The 18,395-nt window shown below is 38.8% G+C and overlaps 1 protein-coding gene across 10 annotated transcripts in view; it reads left to right on the forward strand.

Annotated features, from left to right (window-relative positions):
* Window positions 1–16,340, forward strand: part of LOC107692122 (1-acyl-sn-glycerol-3-phosphate acyltransferase gamma-like) — a 27,903-nt gene extending 11,563 nt beyond the window's left edge. Inside the window, exons 1-11 of one of the 10 annotated variants that reach the window (XM_016491032.1) lie at window positions 1,468–2,030; window positions 5,477–5,535; window positions 6,211–6,220; window positions 6,257–6,467; window positions 8,515–8,684; window positions 9,947–10,108; window positions 11,103–11,256; window positions 13,251–13,353; window positions 13,645–13,720; window positions 13,843–14,041; window positions 15,092–16,340. In XM_016491032.1, coding sequence (XP_016346518.1) covers window positions 6,290–6,467; window positions 8,515–8,684; window positions 9,947–10,108; window positions 11,103–11,256; window positions 13,251–13,353; window positions 13,645–13,720; window positions 13,843–14,041; window positions 15,092–15,183 — 1,134 coding nt within the window. In that variant the 5' untranslated portion in view covers window positions 1,468–2,030; window positions 5,477–5,535; window positions 6,211–6,220; window positions 6,257–6,289 and the 3' untranslated portion in view covers window positions 15,184–16,340. Of the gene's footprint in view, window positions 1–1,467; window positions 2,031–4,219; window positions 4,281–5,305; window positions 5,392–5,476; window positions 5,536–6,210; window positions 6,468–8,514; window positions 8,685–9,946; window positions 10,109–11,102; window positions 11,257–13,250; window positions 13,354–13,644; window positions 13,721–13,842; window positions 14,042–15,091 lie in introns of those variants that run through there. The other 9 variants (XM_016491031.1, XM_016491030.1, XM_016491035.1 and 6 more) reach the window with 9 other exon arrangements.
* Window positions 16,341–18,395: the final 2,055 nt, after the last annotated feature.

Genomic DNA, 18,395 nt, shown 5'->3' on the forward strand with positions numbered 1-18,395 from the left:
ACAATTTGAGTTGAATTACTGAAATAAATGAACTTTTCTACGACATTCTAATTTATTGAGATGCACCTGTATATTGCGATATGGAAAAAAAATCAGATGACTTCAATAGTTTTATATTTGGAAAAAAAAAAATCAATGATTGGGGTGATTTTGTAGGCGAGTAAATCAGCATAGGAAATAAACAAATTACAAGCGTAGATAAATAACAGAACAAAGATACAACAAGAGGATGAGGAAATAATGACTAAAATATAATTTTTGGTTGAATTATCCTGTCACAGCTTGCCCTGCTCACCCCTGCTATTTCACCAGTTGTTTAAAGACTTTTTAGAAGTGTTTGTTTATTTGTATGTGTAGGATACTGATTAGATTATAGATTTAGACATCTTGACCTCAGCTGCAGTTCAGTAAGCTGCTTTGGTCTAATATGGCTCATAATGTATGGGTTTTATGCTACACACCTTATCAGGCGAAGTCTTTACAAGATATTGAAAAAGGCACTTAAGCACAGCTGTGCACAGGCCATTGCACATTCAAGAATACGTGGACTCTCTGAAAGGGTTTTCCCATTGATTACAGCACAGCAACAAAAGATCAACTCCCATCACACAAACTTATGGCAAACCATAATTACCCCTAGTTTCATGTTTTGATTCATTGCTGACCCAAAAAATTCAAGACCTTCATTTATCTTTCTTTCAACATTTATTATAACATGCAAGTTAGTACGGCTCTTTTGCTCCTTTCTGTCCTCATATTTCCCAGGTGGTCATCACATCAGAAAGGTGATTATTCTTTGTCTTATGATGGATTTGGAGCACCTAGGTATTTTCTGAGACCATGCCAGGGTCTTTCATTTGAGAAACCGCCATCATTGCACATAAATTCCTGAATGCATGCAGTTATGCTGACCTCTCTGAAATTGGAAGAATTGAGGAATCTGAGTTATAATGCAGGGATACAGGAATCACCTGCATGGTATAATCAAAGACAGACGGACAAAGATGAAAGAAGACAGAAGAAATAATGAGATAAAGTGAGCAACAGAAGCAGAACGTGTGTGACGTGTAAGCCTGTGGCACATTGTGTTCTCCGTCTGTGCCAGTAATGCAGTTGTGCAGTCATGGCTTTGGGCCACAACCTGCCTGCTCTTCTCTGTCACCACCTCATCTAAACTGGACTTAGGGCCTTGTCGACCTTGGATGCCAAGAACAAGTCCAGCATGCTACAGCACCCACAAGTCGCCAGAACCACTACTATCTTTTAAATGCCAAAGAGTGGCCTTGTCCCTAGAGGCTCCTCCTGGTGGCTAAAGGAAGTCACCACTGTCCTGTCCCACTTAGCTCAATCCTGAAGTTGATGTAAATGCGATGTGACATATCCAGGGTGCTGCTCCATAGTGCTAATCATTGGTAATCTAATCCAGAGGAGATTAGAGAAGAGGAGGGAACACAGGATGCTGAGAACGGCTCTCTCTGGCTTAACAGAAGGTGGCTGCTATGCCCACGTTATGCTGTAGGACTGCTGCGTCTCGCTAAGGATTCGCTAACCAGAACTGTGTTTTGAATTTGGGCCAGCAATTGGTAACAGAATCCAGTTGGAGTTCAGCATCGAAAGACTCACTTTTTACATCCGCTGGTGTGTGGTTTTGAGTGGTGCTGCCACCTTTATGGGATCTAGTTTTGTTCCTGCTTGCATCATTATAAAAGTCCTCTCCTTCTGTGGGATTAGCATTAGCATGTGGCTTTAGGCAAAGCGACACCTAGCGCCGCGTTCAACTTTTTAAAAGGATTTCTTTGCCAAATATTTTCAAGAGCACTTTCTGTACCTTCATTCATTTGTCTCCAAGCTTGTCGAGAACAGAACCGCCTGTCCATTTTTGAACGAAACCAGAGGCGGCTAATTTCATAATTATTCTGCTTTGAAGGCCCATCACCAGAAGCGGAGATGCTAAACCAGGGGGCTGTGATGATCTTCACAGGGATCTGTGGGGCGTTAGTGGTCATGGCAGTGGCCTACTACGCCTACTGGTGAGTTTAGCAAACGGTTATCCAAAGCAACAGTGGATTGATTAGGCCACCTGCAGCTTATGTAATGGGTTATTGGATGGGACACAGGCAAAGGTCAAAAGAGAGACTCCTTGCCTAAGACTTTAATTTGTTAGTTTAAAGTTATTTGCACACCTGTCATGTTTGAGGGCGTTTAGGGCACTATGGTGACCACCTGTTGCTTGGTTGTCTCTAGAACGACTGAAAGGCCATGCGGTGTCTGTTTCATTTTTTTATCTGTAAATAAGCACGGACGAGAAGCACATGGCGGAACATGTGAGAGACGCTCTGGATGAAAGCGCACTTTCACTCTCTGACAGCAGATGGCGCTAAACTGCAGAAATAATAATAATAATTCACTTAAATGAAACCCTGTAAACAAAGCAGCTGCTCTACTTTCTGTTTCTGAATCGTGTTTAAATTATTTAAACAGCCATTCAGATTTGTGTATTTGCTATGATGTTCATCACAGCACCAAATACTTAAATATTTAGACTTAATAGGCTATATATTTTCAAACTTTTTTTACATTTTAATCTGGACTACAACATGCCCTAGATATTGTTTGAAAGTGTTTTGATTCTTAGGGCACTATGGTGACCACCTGTTGCTTGGTTGTCTCTAGAATGACTGAAAGGCCATGCGGTGTCTGTTTAATTTTTTTATCTGTAAATAAGCATGGATGAGAAGCACATGGCGGAACATGTGAGAGACGCTCTGGATGAAAGCGCACTTTCACTCTCTGACAGCAGATCATTGCTGGTAGGTTATCATTGCACAAATCAACACACTCTCTACGTTTAAAAAATAAAAATAAAAATTAGAAGAGTTCTAAACTAATGCGCTGTCTTCACTGGACCTCACGCACACACGTTTAGTCAGATCACACCTAGCGCGCACACAGACATTCTTTTTCGCATTTAGACCATTTTAGACAAACCTTTTAGCGCTGCCCCGCAATTTTATCAATAAAATAGCTTAATCGCTGACGAGCTACATTATCCAACAAGGAGCTGGAAACATCATCGTTTCTAAAGCAAATAAAGCCACAGCTTCACTGTTAATAGAGAAACATGGCAAAACGGTGGTAATTCATACATACACAGCCTCTCTCATAAATGAACACTTGATAAATGACACTTTTCTGATAATAGAATATTGAAGTGGAGATCGCTAAACTGCAAGCTAACCGGTGTTTTCAGAAAGCAAACACGTTTAAACACAGTGGAGAGAGAGCGTTAAGTTAGTTAGACAGTTAGAGCTAATTTCACATATAGCACAGTGAATATGATGGGAATACGATATAGCGGCCAACTGGATCTAGTGCATCATAGTTTGAAATCAAGGATTTAAAGTTTGTCAGTTGTGCAGACCATTGAACAGGCTACAAATAAACACTTCAGAAGATCTCACAGCTGAATTTGACAGTTTGCAAGATTTCTGAAACTAGGCTTCAGAGACTTGATATGAATGGGAAAAAGTAGTAAAGCGTTTGCCTTTCTGTTACTAAAAATATACACTAATACTTTTTGTGCACTGTTTACTTGTTTATCAGCTCTGTATAGGCTAATAATTTATTAATTTAAACAGAGACAGTAAACTAATGAAGACGAAGAATAGGAGCTTCGTTTGCTCAGGCGCTGCTGTTGTAAGCGCTGTCAAAATAAACGTCCTGCCTCTGACACATAGGCCAAACAGAAAAACGTATCCACCGATGCCATTGATAAAAAGTGGAAATATCGACCATGGCGATATATTAGTGGAATACTAGGTGTCAGTAGTGCATATGGTTTGGTGGAGAAAGTGGGATGTATGAAGTGTCTATCACACAGAGATTCTTTAAAATACACTGATAATGCGTCCCATGATTTGATTTAGAGCACTCTGCCATTCCCTTGATCTCAAACACACACACACTTTGGTAGGGTTCCAAAGTTTATTTAAGTTTGTGCAGTAATAAATAGCAGGACAGAGTTCAACTCTTTCCTTTCGCATTCGCACCCTCTCATTTTTCTTCCTTCAGTCGGTCTTCATGTGAGGTTAGAGCTGTTTGTGTTTTGTTTGTCTTGGCTGATGTGTTATTCCCTTGATCTCAAACACACACACACACTTTGGTAGGGTTCCAAAGTTTACTTAAGTTTGTGCAGTAATAAATAGCAGGACAGAGTTCAACTCTTTCCTTTCGCATTCGCACCCTCTCATTTTTCTTCCTTCAGTCGGTCTTCATGTGAGGTTAGAGCTGTTTGTGTTTTGTTTGTCTTGGCTGATGTGTTGGTGCAGGAACCGAAGCTTTGTAGGTATACATTTTTACCCGCTGCCCACAAGTTGTAACGTGATTGTTTTGTGTTTGTTTGAAAAGGCACGTAGATTTGGCAGATTGTAATGTTTGTACATCTTCAGATTGAGTTCAGAATCATTGTTTATCTTTGTAAGGCGTCATTCAGATTAGATCTAAATACTCTCCTAATCCACCATAAACATTTTGCTAGCTGCTCCTCGCTCACAACAGGGATTTTACATATACAAAAACAGCAGGTATCTGATAATGTTGGCCTGAATGTATGGGTCGTTGAGCAGAATTTATGTTTTACACTTTGAAATGATATCAGTTAGTGTAGTAGGATGGTTGACTGAACTGAACTTTGTTATCAGAGTCGACACGTACTAACAGAGAAAATGATAGTATTGATGGGGTCAGACGGGGCTCCTGCAGGTTACGAGATGGCCAGGTTAAGTAGTTGCGTTAGGCAACTTCATCCTGAGTATCAGATAAACCTGCAAGGAAGCACTGAGCTTCAATCCTCTCTTTTCATTTGGTTAAGCAATGCTTTAAAAGATTATTTGGCAAATAAATTTGCTGAGGCACACATTTTGTTAGAGGATTATTCCAGTCTTTCGCTTGCAGTTGTTGTCTTGTTATCGGATTAAGCGGTGCTGGGAGATTAAAGCTTGATAAGCTTTCAAAATCGATTTGAAACCAGAGACCTTCAGATCCAATGAGAGCGTTTGTGTGATATGTTTTTCAGAGTGGAATTTTTGTACATGACAAGTCACGTCGAGATGCTGCCTGCAATATAATAATGGAGTGAGAGATACAGTTGGGGGAAAAGGGGTTGCAAAAACGAGGCAGTAAGTGCATGCAAGAGAGCGAAATTGGAGGAGGTGTTTGGAGTTCCTCCAACTGGGTGAGAGGGTGTGTGTTTGTGCGGAGTGTGTGTGTGTCGTGCAGCTGTATGTGTGTGCAGTGCTGGTGCATATGGAGTTTTTGGTGCCCAAGGGCCTGTGGTCATGAACTCTCGCCTACTTTACAGTGGATTTTCGTATCTTGGAACAGGATGTGGAAGTAAAAATAAGCAGGACTAAATGTGTTGCTGGTAACGGTTGCATTCATGCATTCTCTAAATGTGCTCTGTCTCGTTTTCTCTCAGGTCGGTGGTACTAAGTGAAGGGCCGTGTAAAAGAGGATTGTAGAGACAAACCCGCTGTGGTGAGTTAAACATCCATTCATGATATTGATGTGATAACTGAGATGATTATACTTAATAACATATTAAACATGAGTTTAAGAGGACAACTGGATTGACTGATACAAATTCCATGATTCTCATGCAAATGCTACCAATAATATATAGATCAGCACTTATATTTGTGCATTTATTCATAGCGGAATGATTGAAAGTTTGATGTTGCGTTTATATGTTAATATATTTTGTGTAACTGACACAATGATTAGCTATGTTGTTTATTTTTGCTTGGTCAACTAAATAGTTTGGTTATGTTGCAAACCTTTGCTTTGAAAGTCTATATAGCAAACGCAGACAGTCGAACTAACAAAAATAGAAATATTCCAGTCAGTGCCCTAAATTAGCAATTGGCAACCCCCAAATATGAATAAAAATTGCTTTGAGAAAATAACACTAATTTGCTACCAATTGGTTTACTTTTTTGTGATCTGCCACATGTGATTTGAAGTTGAATATGTATGTATTTTTATGGATATATATATTTATAAATCTTTCTTTTTAAGAATTGTCTGATCAGTCCATGTAAATTTTGTGGGGGGTAAAACAATGTGTTAAAAAAAAGAAAATTACAACAAATCCTGTTTAATTATCTGATGAAATTTTAATTTGGTGTCGCCTCTGTCTCTCTGGTCTTCCAGCAGTGTGTGTGTGTGTGTGTGTGGGGGGGGGTGAGTGAGTGAGTGAGTGTGTGTGTGTGTGTGGAAGGGGCTCTCAGTCATGGGTGTGGTGGCGTGGCTGAAGAGCCTGTTCATACTGCAGCTCTTGATTGGCTTTGTGTTTGTGGTGAGCGGTCTCATTCTCAACTTCACCCAGCTGTGTACCTGTGTGCTGTGGCCCATCAACAAACAGCTGTACCGCAAGATCAACACCAGACTCGCCTACTCGCTATGGAGCCGTGAGTCGTTTTTTTGCCTCAGCTCAATGTTTTTACAGACCTGTACATTTTTTTTACATTTATTCCAGAGCTGGGTACCTATTACTGTAATATATAAAGCATTTGTGAATGGATATCACTTAATGTTTTTAAAAATGTCTTTAACCCTTAGAGCGGCACGGTCCCACATGTGCGATCGTTATTTCTGAGCCCCTGGGAGTACGGTCTCACATATGGGTTTTAGAATGTTCAGTGACGTCACATAACTGCTAGATTTAAACTGTGCTTTCGCGCTTTGGCTGACGATGAGCCAGAGACGGACGAGCTCAGCGTTTGTCATATAATCACAACTATGCAGTGTTTTCAACCACATAATGTTTAGTTTAAGTTTCAGAAATTTAAAGGGTTAGTTCACCCAAAAATGAAAATTGCCCATAAATTACTCACCCTCAAGTCATCCTAGGTGTATATGACTTTCTTCTTTCAGACGAATCCAGTCGGAGTTATATTAAAAATAGTCTTTGATCTTTCAAGCTGTTTAATGCCACTCAGCGGGTGTTGCATGCATCAGTCCAAAAGAAGTTAAATAAAAAGCACCCATCTAAAAAAAAAAAAAAGTGTCTCACACGGCTCCGGGGGGTGAACAAAGGCCTCCTGTAGCGAATCGATGCGTTTTTGTAAGAAAAATATCCAAATTCAAAACGTAATAATCACTTTAATATAGCTTGCACCAACAGTCATACACGGCAGCAGCTCCGGGCTGATGACGTATGAGTTCAGCGCTGCGCATGTGCCGGTGAGTCTCGTGAAAACCAACGTTTGTTAACAGGAGAAAAGGAAGCAAAGTTTCCTTACTTTAGCAAAGGAAAACCAGTCTCCTCTTGGCTTATATCAAAATCCTTTTTCGATAAAATGTTTTGTTTTGATCTCTGCCCTGCGCTTCTGCGTTCGTCACTTCTGAGCGGCGCATGCGCAGCACTGACCTCATACGTCATGCTCCCGGAACTGCTTCCGTGTAGAACTGTTGGCGCAAGCTACATCAAAGTGATTATTACGTTTTGAATATGGATATTTTTCTTACAAAAACGCATCGATTCGCTACAGGAGGCCTTTGCTCACCCCCCGGAGCCGTGGGAGACTTTTTTTTTTATGGATGGGCTCTTTTTATTTAACTTCTTTTGGACTGATGCATGCAACACCCGCTGAGTGGCATTAAACAGCTTGAAAGATCAAAGACTATTTTTAATATAACTCCGACTGGATTCGTCTGAAAGAAGAAAGTCTTATACACCTAGGATTACTTGAGGGTGAGTAATTTATGGGCTAATTTTCATTTTTGGGTGAACTAACCCTTTAAGTAAACATACATACTAGTAAAACAATACATTTAGAGTTTGCAAAATACACACTGATGTCTATGGAAGCAGTAATAATCCATTCAAATATAATTTGCCGACGTGTTTTATTCATATCAGATAAAGAGTGTAAGTGACTATAAGTTACACTCTATTACTCTATATAGTTCACTCTATTATTCTCCCAGTTCACTGGCTACTTACTTGCATGTATTTCGGGAGAAACTGATGAATTCACGTGCTGTAAATTTGACTGACAGGACTCTCTGACCTGCAGTGCGAACAAACATGGCAGTGCCCGTCTCATGTTATAGATCAAGTTCATTTATAAAGGTTTTTATGAGACAAAACACACTCAATTACGTATTTGAGAATCGTAATATCAGATAGTTGATGACATGGTAACCAATTTTTTGAATATTTTGAATAAAAAAAGGAAAAAACGAATTAAAATTCTATTTTTTAATTCTAGTGTTATTATGGCTGCGGTGTGTCGTGTGACAAGCATCAGTTGAAATTTATTTGCATTTACATTTGTTAATTTAGCAGACGCTTTTATCTGGAGCAATTTATAGATGAGAATTATATGAGCAGAAGCAATTTATTTCAGGGGAGGAAACAATTTGCATGGCGCTTGTCACAATATAGATCTTTCTGACGCACCTGAAATCATAACACCTGCTTGACACACTTTTATACTGCTTTCTTAACAGAGTTGGTGATGCTGTTAGAGTGGTGGTCAGGCACAGAGTGCACACTCTACACCGATCAGGCCACGGTGGATAAGTTTGGTAAAGAGCACGTCATCATCATCCTCAATCACAACTATGAGATCGACTTCCTGTGTGGCTGGACCATGTGTGAGAGATACGGCATACTGGGGGTGAGTCATGACAATCAGTGAAGACAACATAGTGAAGTGGGAAGTTGTGAAGGATGGTGTTAGTTTTGAGGTGTGACATTCATGTAGGCCTGTGTCTCAAAACTTTGTGAGCTGAATCACTCTCGACTTGCATCCAAACTAAAATGGAAGCTGATGAATGTGTGACTAGCTTCTTCAATGTAGCTTCTTCAACAGAAAATTGTGCAAATGATGCAAAAAGCATTCTGCACACCATTTAATTTGGATATTAGAATGTGGCTAAGATACTGTTTTGAAGAACAAAAATCATGTTACGCATGGATACTGGGTGAAATTATTTTTTAATTATGTGGAGTTGTTTCCCATCAGTACTTGCATGCAGTGAAACTAGTATTGGGAATGAACTGCATCACAGTATCTTTTAGAATTACATTTGGCTGAAAATACATTCATGAAAGAGCATAATTCTGCTATATACAATATGAGACATCGCTTGTGTTGGGGCCTGTGATGGCCAGGTTATGCTTTGTGCAGTGCCATTTTATTTTATATATGTATGCATGTATATGTGTGTTTGTGTGTGTATATGCATTCTGTATTTATTAATATTTTGAATTGCCTTTTTTATTTTAATTTTAAGTAGGCACATAATAAATGTACTGAAATCTTTGTCGTTTTATATATGTAATTTTTAAATCTTTCTATTTAGCTTTTATTTCAGGTTTAGTGATTTTAGTATGTCAACATTTATTGAAAAATTTTTTTTATGTACTTTCAAATAAAATAAACTTGTATTAAAATAAATATTTTTTCAGTTAGTTGCCAAGGTAACATTTCTAATTTTCATTTAAACTTTGTTTTATTTATAATTTTATTTTTATTTAAATGAACTACAATGCTGTTTAGTAGTTTTAGTTAACAATAGGGCTGCACGATAAATCGCATGCGATATTTAATGCGCATCTTGTCAGAAAGCCGGTTCTGTAACTGATAAGATGCGCGTTAAATATCGCATGCGATTTATCGTGCAGCCCTAGTTAACAATAGCAAAAACTGAGTCATCATCCATTTTTGTTCTGTGTTTCGAAATCGCAGTCGTCATGAGGCTCAATCCCAAGAGATCAATTTGACTTTTCTCTCTTGGATGAGTTCTGATGTTGGATTTATTTGTTTTGATTGAGTGGCTGATTTGAATTCTTCTCTATCCTCTCTTCCTTCCTCTCCGATTCCTTTTTTGCATTTTTTATCCTCCCTTTAATTTGATTTTTTTTTTCCTTCTCCAGAGTTCTAAGGTTCTGGCTAAACACGAACTGCTGAAAGTTCCTCTGATTGGCTGGACGTGGTACTTCTTGGAAATAGTTTTCTGTACGCGGAAGTGGGAGGAGGACAGAGAAACTGTCTTCAGTGGGCTGAACCGTCTCCGAGATTACCCAGAATACATGTGGGTGAGTACACTGAGCGATTAGGATGCTCTAATGACCTGATAATTAAGAAGAGCTTTGACTTAAGCCTTTTCTCTTCACCATGGAGATGTGTACTGAGTATTTGATGAATTGTTGCTGTCAAATATAGGGCTAACCACAACCTCAAATTGACCTTGTAAATCTCTAAACCCATGCAAATGTTCTTTTAATGGTTGAGAACTATTCAATTGGTGATAGGCAGATTTTGGTTAACCAGTACTTCAGTCTTTTTCCTTGTTGTGGGGTTGAGTTAAATGTTTTATATTGCAGTTTTTGGTGAATTATTTGTTTTTACAGTTTGAAAGCATGTGATGTTGCAGTTCCTAATAAAATTACTTTAACTCAATTCGCATTTGGAGCTTGGTGTTACTTTTGTCCTGTGCTTGGGCAACATATGCACATAAACTGCAAACCAAGCTCAGTAAAGGTGTGTTGACATTTAAACAAGGCACAGAGACTGCAACAAAAAAAAATGAAATGGAAGTCACAAAGAAGTGTGAATGCAAAGTGAACTTTTCCCCATACTCGGTTCACAAGAAAAGTTTTCTCGTTCAAAGATTGTATTATAATAATTTCTGACCTTGCAGTAAAACAATTACAGAGGCAGAGTCATGTCTTAATTCATATTTTTCCCTGATGCCTCTCTTGCTAACCATTTTAACATATTGAGGCTAAGAAATCAAGCTGTATCTCAAACACCACGTCAAGCCCGGTGTTAACGTACTAAAGTTTCATTCTTGTTTAGATGATGTAGTTTAGTGTGTTTATTTATTTATTCTGTCATCACAATATTTGGATGTGGGTCAGTGTTACTAGACATGCGAGTAACTCCAGCGGTGAGGTCACTTATGACGTGCTCTGATTGGAAGTTTCCGTTGGCAACAAGAGGCAGAGATTATGAAGTGATAGGATTAATGTGTTAAACACTGACCCGGGAGTTACAATCCGCTGGTGTGTGTGTGTGTGTGTTTGGCAGTTCCTGCTGTACTGTGAAGGAACAAGATTTACGGAAAAGAAACATCAGATAAGCATGCAAGTGGCTGAGAGTAAGGGCCTTCCAAAACTGAAGTACCACCTGCTGCCCCGCACCAAAGGATTCACCACTACACTGCAATGCCTCAAGGGAACAGGTCAGACGAAGGTTTCCGCACACTCCATCACTGTCACAGGGATACTGTTTACACATAGCTGCTGTGTGTTGCCATGTTAAAAGAGTCAAACATTGCTTCCTGGCTGGGTGATGGACAGGAGTCAAGAAAAACAAATGGTCATGAAGTGTCTCAACAGAACATGTTTAAACTCATAAGCTGGCCCTTTTCTTGGTGCTTATTTGGATTTCCACCTGACTGGTGTCTAATAATAATGTCCAAGTATGAGTGACCCTAGACAAGAGTGCGGTTATCCGCAATGTGATGCTGCTAGCGGTTATGGTGATAACTAATGTTCTTCCTAGAATTCGCATGTCCCCAGAATACTCTTGACATGCTGCCATAAGAAAATCTCAATGCATTTACCACCTCAGTGGTCGAGACTCTTCCGTCTGTCACCTGCTATCTGCATCTGAATATAGGCTGAGAGTTTACACTGTATTTTTAGGAATGTACTACCATTCAAAAGTTTGGGATTGGTAAGATATATTTTTTTAATAAGTCTCTTTTGCTCACCAAGGCAGCATTCGTTTGATCAAAAATACAGCAAATACAATAATATTGTGAAATATTGTTACAATTTAAAGTAACGTTTATATTTAATATATTTTAAAATGTAATTTATTCCTGTGCATCCTAAGCATCATTACTCCAGTCTTCAGTGTCACATGATCCTTTAGAAATCATTCTGATATGCTGATTTGCTGCTCAAGAAACATTTCTTAATATTATCAGTGTTGAAAACACTTGTGCTGCTCAATGTTTTTGCGATACTTTATTTTCAAGTTCAAATGAACTGCATTTTTAAAGGGGTCATATGATGCGATTTCAAATTTTCCTTTCTACCCCTTTAAGTAGATTCTTTGTACCAATCTAGATCTTTACTATCACTTTTGATCAATTAAATCTTAAAAATAATGTAAAAATATCATCTATCTTACCCCAAACTTTTGATTGTGTAAATGAAACAAGCCATTGTGGTCCAGTATTATTTTGGAGTGTGTGGCATTACTTGGGAGTGTATGTCATCACTATACATGTCACAATGTGATGCTTATTACAATTATTTATGTGTGATGCATGTCTAGTATTGTGATTCTGTTCTGTGATGCTTTATAATTCACCAGTAATTACATTTATAGGACATCACTTGCTAATTGCTTGTTTCAAGATCGTTCTTTCCCCTAATGAGGTGACTGAAATGGACTCGAGAGCTTGATTTGACTGCAGATGGGCCATCATGAATGTGTGTAGCCATGCTGCACTGCTTTCCATCATCCTGATTTTCATGCCAATTATGCTCAATTCATACTCTATTCAGCCTTTTCCTCTCTTATGCTGCCATGAGTGATATCTGGTGCTCTGAATCTTTCATTACAATAGAAATATTATTTACTTTAGGAGTTCTCTTAAAAAAAATTGTCATCATTTGCTTGCTATAATGTCGTTCCAAACCTGTTTGACTGACTGACTTTGTTCCTTGGAACACAAAAGAAGGTATTTTCAAGAATGTATCATTCTCTCTTGTCCATTCAGTGATAGTGAATGGAGACTGAAGTTTTCAAGCTTCAACAAGGATGCAAAAGCTATGCAAAAGTGTTCCATGCAACTCATTCCCTTTGTTTACAGTATTTTGAATTTATATGATGACTTTGTGTGAGGAAAAGACTGAAAATTAAAAAAGGATTGTTCACCCAAAAATTAAAGTTCTTTCATCATTTACTCACCCTCATGATGTTAAACCCGCATGACTTTTTCTTCTGTTGAACATAAAGCTATTCTGAGGAATCTTGGTAGCCAAGCAAGCAGCTGACGTCCTCGTTTTTGTTTATGAAATGGATGAATGACATCAGTATTAGTAAATGAAGACAGAAGTTAAATTTTTGGGTGAACTGTCTTAAGATCTATACACTGTATTTTTGCAACATTCAAACATTCCATTCCGTAACATCAATGTATTCGTTCTGTTTCAATAGTGAAAGCTGTGTACGATGTCACACTGAACTTCAAAGACAAGCAGAACCCGACCCTGCTGGGCATCGTTAACGGGAAGAAATACAAAGCAGACCTGAGCATCAGGTGAGTCACAGAGCTGAAGTTCACTATATTTTAATTCGTTTAATAGATTAGCTGCTTTACTTCCAAAATCTGACATGATTGCAGGTGGATATATTATGATGAATGACTGTGAGTGTCCAGGTTTTGTGTTTTACTGCTGACCTGAGATCTCCTTAAATATTTGGATTAAGGTTGTAACTAAGAGGATCTGTACCTAGCTACGTGCATCCTCTGCTGTGCTGCTTGCGGTTACAGCGCCCTCTATTGGAGTCTGTCATGTGCTGCTCTGACCCCTCACTGTTCTGTTGGCAGGCGCTTCCCTGTGGAGGAGATTCCTGATGATGAGAAGGAGTGTGCTGCCTGGTTACATAAGCTCTACCAAGAGAAGGTATAAAGCTCAGGCTTCAGATGAACTGGCCTTTTTGAGTTTAATTGTTTTATTTGAACTTTTATATCTGATTTATTGGATTGATGTGTGCTGCAATTCTTCCCACATCTCTGTCTTTCAAGGATGCATTACAAGAACACTATGAGAAGGAGGGCTGTTTCCCCGGTCCCACCATCAAACCCAAACGTCGAATTTGGACACTGCTGAACTTCCTGTGTTGGGCTACTCTCCTGCTTTCTCCGCTTATTAACTTTGCCTGGGACGTCGTTGTCAGTGGCTCTCCCCTCCTCATCATTGGGTTTATGATCTTCCTCATTGTCGGTCAGTCGTTGTTTCCTTCATGTGCTGTCATAGTGGTTTGAAGTTTTGTAGATTATTCATAAAATCCCCATGAATTGTAGATTGCAAGGGCTATTAATCCATATCTGTTAGCGTAGACATCTGTGTGGTTGTGTACATTTAAGATGACAAAATTAGCTTTCAGTACAAACACACATTTAAGCGCCAAAATGATTTTTTACTGAAACACAGAATTCAAAATTCTATTTGACATTTAGCTGAAAACCAAAACTTGAAAATAACATTTGGGTAGTAAAATTTGCATAATTGAACTCCGTCTGCTCTTCAGAGTGTTGTATACTCTGATGATAATAAACCTGATGTAGTGTATATATTAAGTATTTTAGGCAAACAAATTTTGCGTATTGCTTTAGCATCATTTTTGTCATGATAAAGTGTGTCCACAAAAGCTGACATGTTTACCTGTTGTAGCTTATCCAAGATGTATGCATGAAACAGACACAGTCAAAGCATGCCATTGGGGAGGCACTTAGTGATGTTTTGATCCATGGTTTTAGCTGAAAAATATTTTGGCCGAAACCAGTTTTTTTTTCTTTCTCTCTGACAAATATTTTCAGTTCCCAAAATTATGGTGCATCACTAGTTTGAAGTGGTGTAAAAAATCCCAATAAAATGTCATCTAGAATGTCCCTTTCTTTTAAATTATAAATATTGTTTGCCTTTGTCTAGCAATAATCGGGATTCATCTGTGTGTCCTTAGCTGTCTTGATGATTGTCTTATTATTGTTTATTTTTTTATTTATTTACTTCCTCTCACAACCATTCATTGATTGGGTGGTTTTGCCATGTTTGACTATGGCACAAACTAAAAGCTATTTACTATTAAAAGTAATAACCTTCAGTGTGCACCAAAATACAAAAGTAATCTGCAAGTCTATGAGGTAAAATTGCATACTGTAAAAGAACATAAGATTAAAACATGAATGAGATAAGGGTCAGAGATTATTTCACTAGTTTATTCTTTATCCCTCAACTGATGTGACTTCCCTGTCACCGTTTCTCTCTCCGCAGCTTCTGTAGCAGTTCGTCGGCTCATCGGTGTAACCGAAGTGAAGAAGACGGGATCCAGCTACGGCAACATGGAGGCCAAGAAGGAGAACTAAACATTTTCACCGTGTGGCCACTGTAACGCTCACCCTGCAGTTCAGCCTCAGGCACAGAGCTGCCCTGTGTGCAGTTATCCGTCTTTTTACAAAAAAAAAAAGTAATAAAAAAAAATGAATTAAATAATAAAATCTCAGCATTGGGTGGTGTATAGGGATATAACTATAGATTTAACTTAATACGCTAGTCTATAAACATTATGATCATTTTTAATGAACCAACTAAATGGGAAATAGAGGAGAAGAAACACTCGTCAGCTGTGGATCGATGACGAAACGCTCGTCTTCTCCGCCGGAGAAAGATGAGATGAACTAGAGAGACTAACAACTGGTACTGATCACCCTATCAGTGACTTGTCCCTCCTGTTTAGCCCCGCCCTTTCACATCATAAGACCCGCCCATTTTCCCACATTTCTTGTCATAGTTCTCCATTCATATTTATCATCTCTGGAAATGCTTTGTAACACTTCCTTCTCTGCACCTACAAAATTAGTAGCCGTTTCTTCAATACATTCCTCTTTGGATCTTCACCCAAAACCACACTGAGTCACTTAAACTGATTTTCTACAATCAGAATTTCACATCACGGGCCGGCAGAGCATGCTGCAGTTGAGGAAGACAAACAGCCCAGCCGATCAGCGATGATGGTCACGACACGGCCCCCACCCAACAAATGAACTGCTGTTGATCTTTGGTCTATTGCAGCTGGAGTGGCGTTGCTGAAAACTGTTCAGTGTGACCAACTTGACAGTAATTGAAATGGATTGAGCAGGATTTCTAAGGAAAGGCATGTCTTCTGTAACTTTACTCCCATTTTTGAGACCTTTTCGCAATGGTGTCTTAACCCACTATGTCGCCATTGTGTTACTAGCTATGCTGAATAAGCGATACGTGTTTTCTACCAATTCACCTAGAGCATCTCTTTAGTTAGTCTGCAGTTTTGTCAAAAAATTTAAAGCCTATGGACAATGATTGAGTTGCCCAACCTCTCTAGCCATGTGTAACTAATGAAATAAAGGGGTTGAAGAGTGAGATTCTGAGAGTAGCTGAATGACCAAGAACTAAACTATCAGATCTGTCAATAAAGAAAGATTGTGAAACCTGTTTAGTGTGAACTAATGACACTAATGGTTTGTAAATAAACTCTAGAAGATTCTTCTTGACCCAAATCCATCTGAATTCGCAGCACCTTTGCACTTCATTTAAATGTATCTCTCAATTTTTGTCACCTACTGTTTTTAATGTGCAACTTGGTACGTTTTCATGGTGAAACAGGAAACGACCCACGCAAGCCTTAACGGAACAGAACAGTGCGGCTTCGTTTGGTGTGCGCTTGGGCAGTCCCGTCTGGTTGTGATTCTCACATGTTGTGCAGGTTTGCTGACCCTCAAATCATGTGTAGATCACAGATACTTTTCGTCAGAAAGAGCTTCGGATGCAGTGACATGGGTTTGGAAGATCTGGAGTTTGCAAGATCTGTGGAAGATCTGCATGACACAAGTGTAGCAGGTGTGAGGTTTAGAATTTGGGTCAAAGACCAAAGTTCATTAAGATATCATTGTACAAGGTTGACTTTTTACCATAACCTGGTTGAAGGAATATTGAGTTAATGTATTTTTATTTTCACAAGTTATTTCTGAGAGACTGAATTTATCAATTTCACAAAAAAGCAGTGATTCCCACAGCAAAGTTTTTATTTTTAGGAGATAATACTGTTGAAAGAAAAAAATCCATGTAATGTATTGGTGACGTTTCAGAGTACGCTTGCTGATCTGGGTTTGTAGTTAAGACCAGTAGTACAGAAAGGGTGGGACTCTGAGCCAAGATCAGTTCTTGTACTCTAATGCTGTTATGAACGTGACACCTGATCTGGGGCCAGAATTCCCACTGCTTTTAATAAATGTTGCTACTGTATACTGAAGTATAGGACAGACAAGATTGACTTATTAGAGCACAGACCAAGTGGTGGGCTTTGGAACAGATGCTAAATGTTATTGAGAGTGTGTCTGACTTGCGTTCAAATCCAAAAAAGCTGTATGTGAACGGAGACGGAGTAGAACTAAAAATTTAGTCTGTTAAAATCACAACTTTTTTTGTATTTTCTTTCAGATCAATTAAAGCATTCAGTGTATGATTGGAACAGGAGTTGTTTCATTTCATTCAATGAATAACCAGGTAGACTATAGGAACGGTCTTTTTTTATATATGATTATAATGAAAGATGCATTAACTGATAACCCCTTGTAATGAATAGAACTGAAAGAAAGAAAAAGTGGTTCACTTATTAATAACGAATAGGTTGGTAGACAAGTATATATAAACCAACAGTAAAATGTTTTGAATTTACGTCTTATAAAATCCTTATGATCTGAGGGCATATGCTTAAATGCCTGAAGTTTTGAAAAACTTATTTTAAAAAATTTGTAAATGAAGATAATAGTAATAATGAGTAAGTGTGTTTAAACTTTTGACACTTTCCATCAAACGAAATGTTTCAAATCTCATATTTTGAGCATTTGTGTTGCGAAATGCAAGCACTGCCTGTTTAGAGAGTGTCAGCTGTGATCTCTTCTCGAGAATCGTGTGACATGGGTTGCATGAGGTCATCTGTTTTTCTTTTTTCTGTTATTTTGCTTTTGCAGAATAGAAAAAAAACAGCAGTATCAAGAGCCACTACATTATTAAAGGGGTCATATGATGTTGCTAAAAAGAACATTATTTTGTGTATTTGGTGTAATTAAATGTGTTTATGCAGTTTAAGGTTCAAAAAACGCATTATTTTCCACATACTGTGCATTATTGTTTCTCCTCTATGCCCCGCCTTTCTGAAACACTCGATTTTCACAAAGCTCATCGGTCTGAAAAGCGAGGTGTGCTCTGATTGGCCAGCTGTCCAGTGCATTGTGATTGGCAGAATACCTCAAGCATGTGACGGAAATGTTACGCCCCTTACCATACTGTGATGCCGTGTCCCGGCCGGAGCAACGACGAGACAAAAACATTAAAACCCATTATAAACGAGGCATTTGTTGCATCCAGTGGGGACATAATTACGGATTATAATGACTTATACTGTCTTTTTACGCGTTGCGTCGCTTTCACAATGGAACACACAGTGTCACACTCGGCGGGCTAGAGTGAGCAGCGGCCGGCAGATTCGACGAAGGAGCGTCCGGCGGGCTTGTGGCAACCACATGTGACGACCCCGGGC

Source organism: Sinocyclocheilus anshuiensis, unplaced genomic scaffold, assembly GCF_001515605.1.
Source record: "Sinocyclocheilus anshuiensis isolate Anshui unplaced genomic scaffold, SAMN03320099.WGS_v1.1 scaffold322, whole genome shotgun sequence".
Classification (NCBI taxonomy): domain Eukaryota; kingdom Metazoa; phylum Chordata; class Actinopteri; order Cypriniformes; family Cyprinidae; genus Sinocyclocheilus; species Sinocyclocheilus anshuiensis.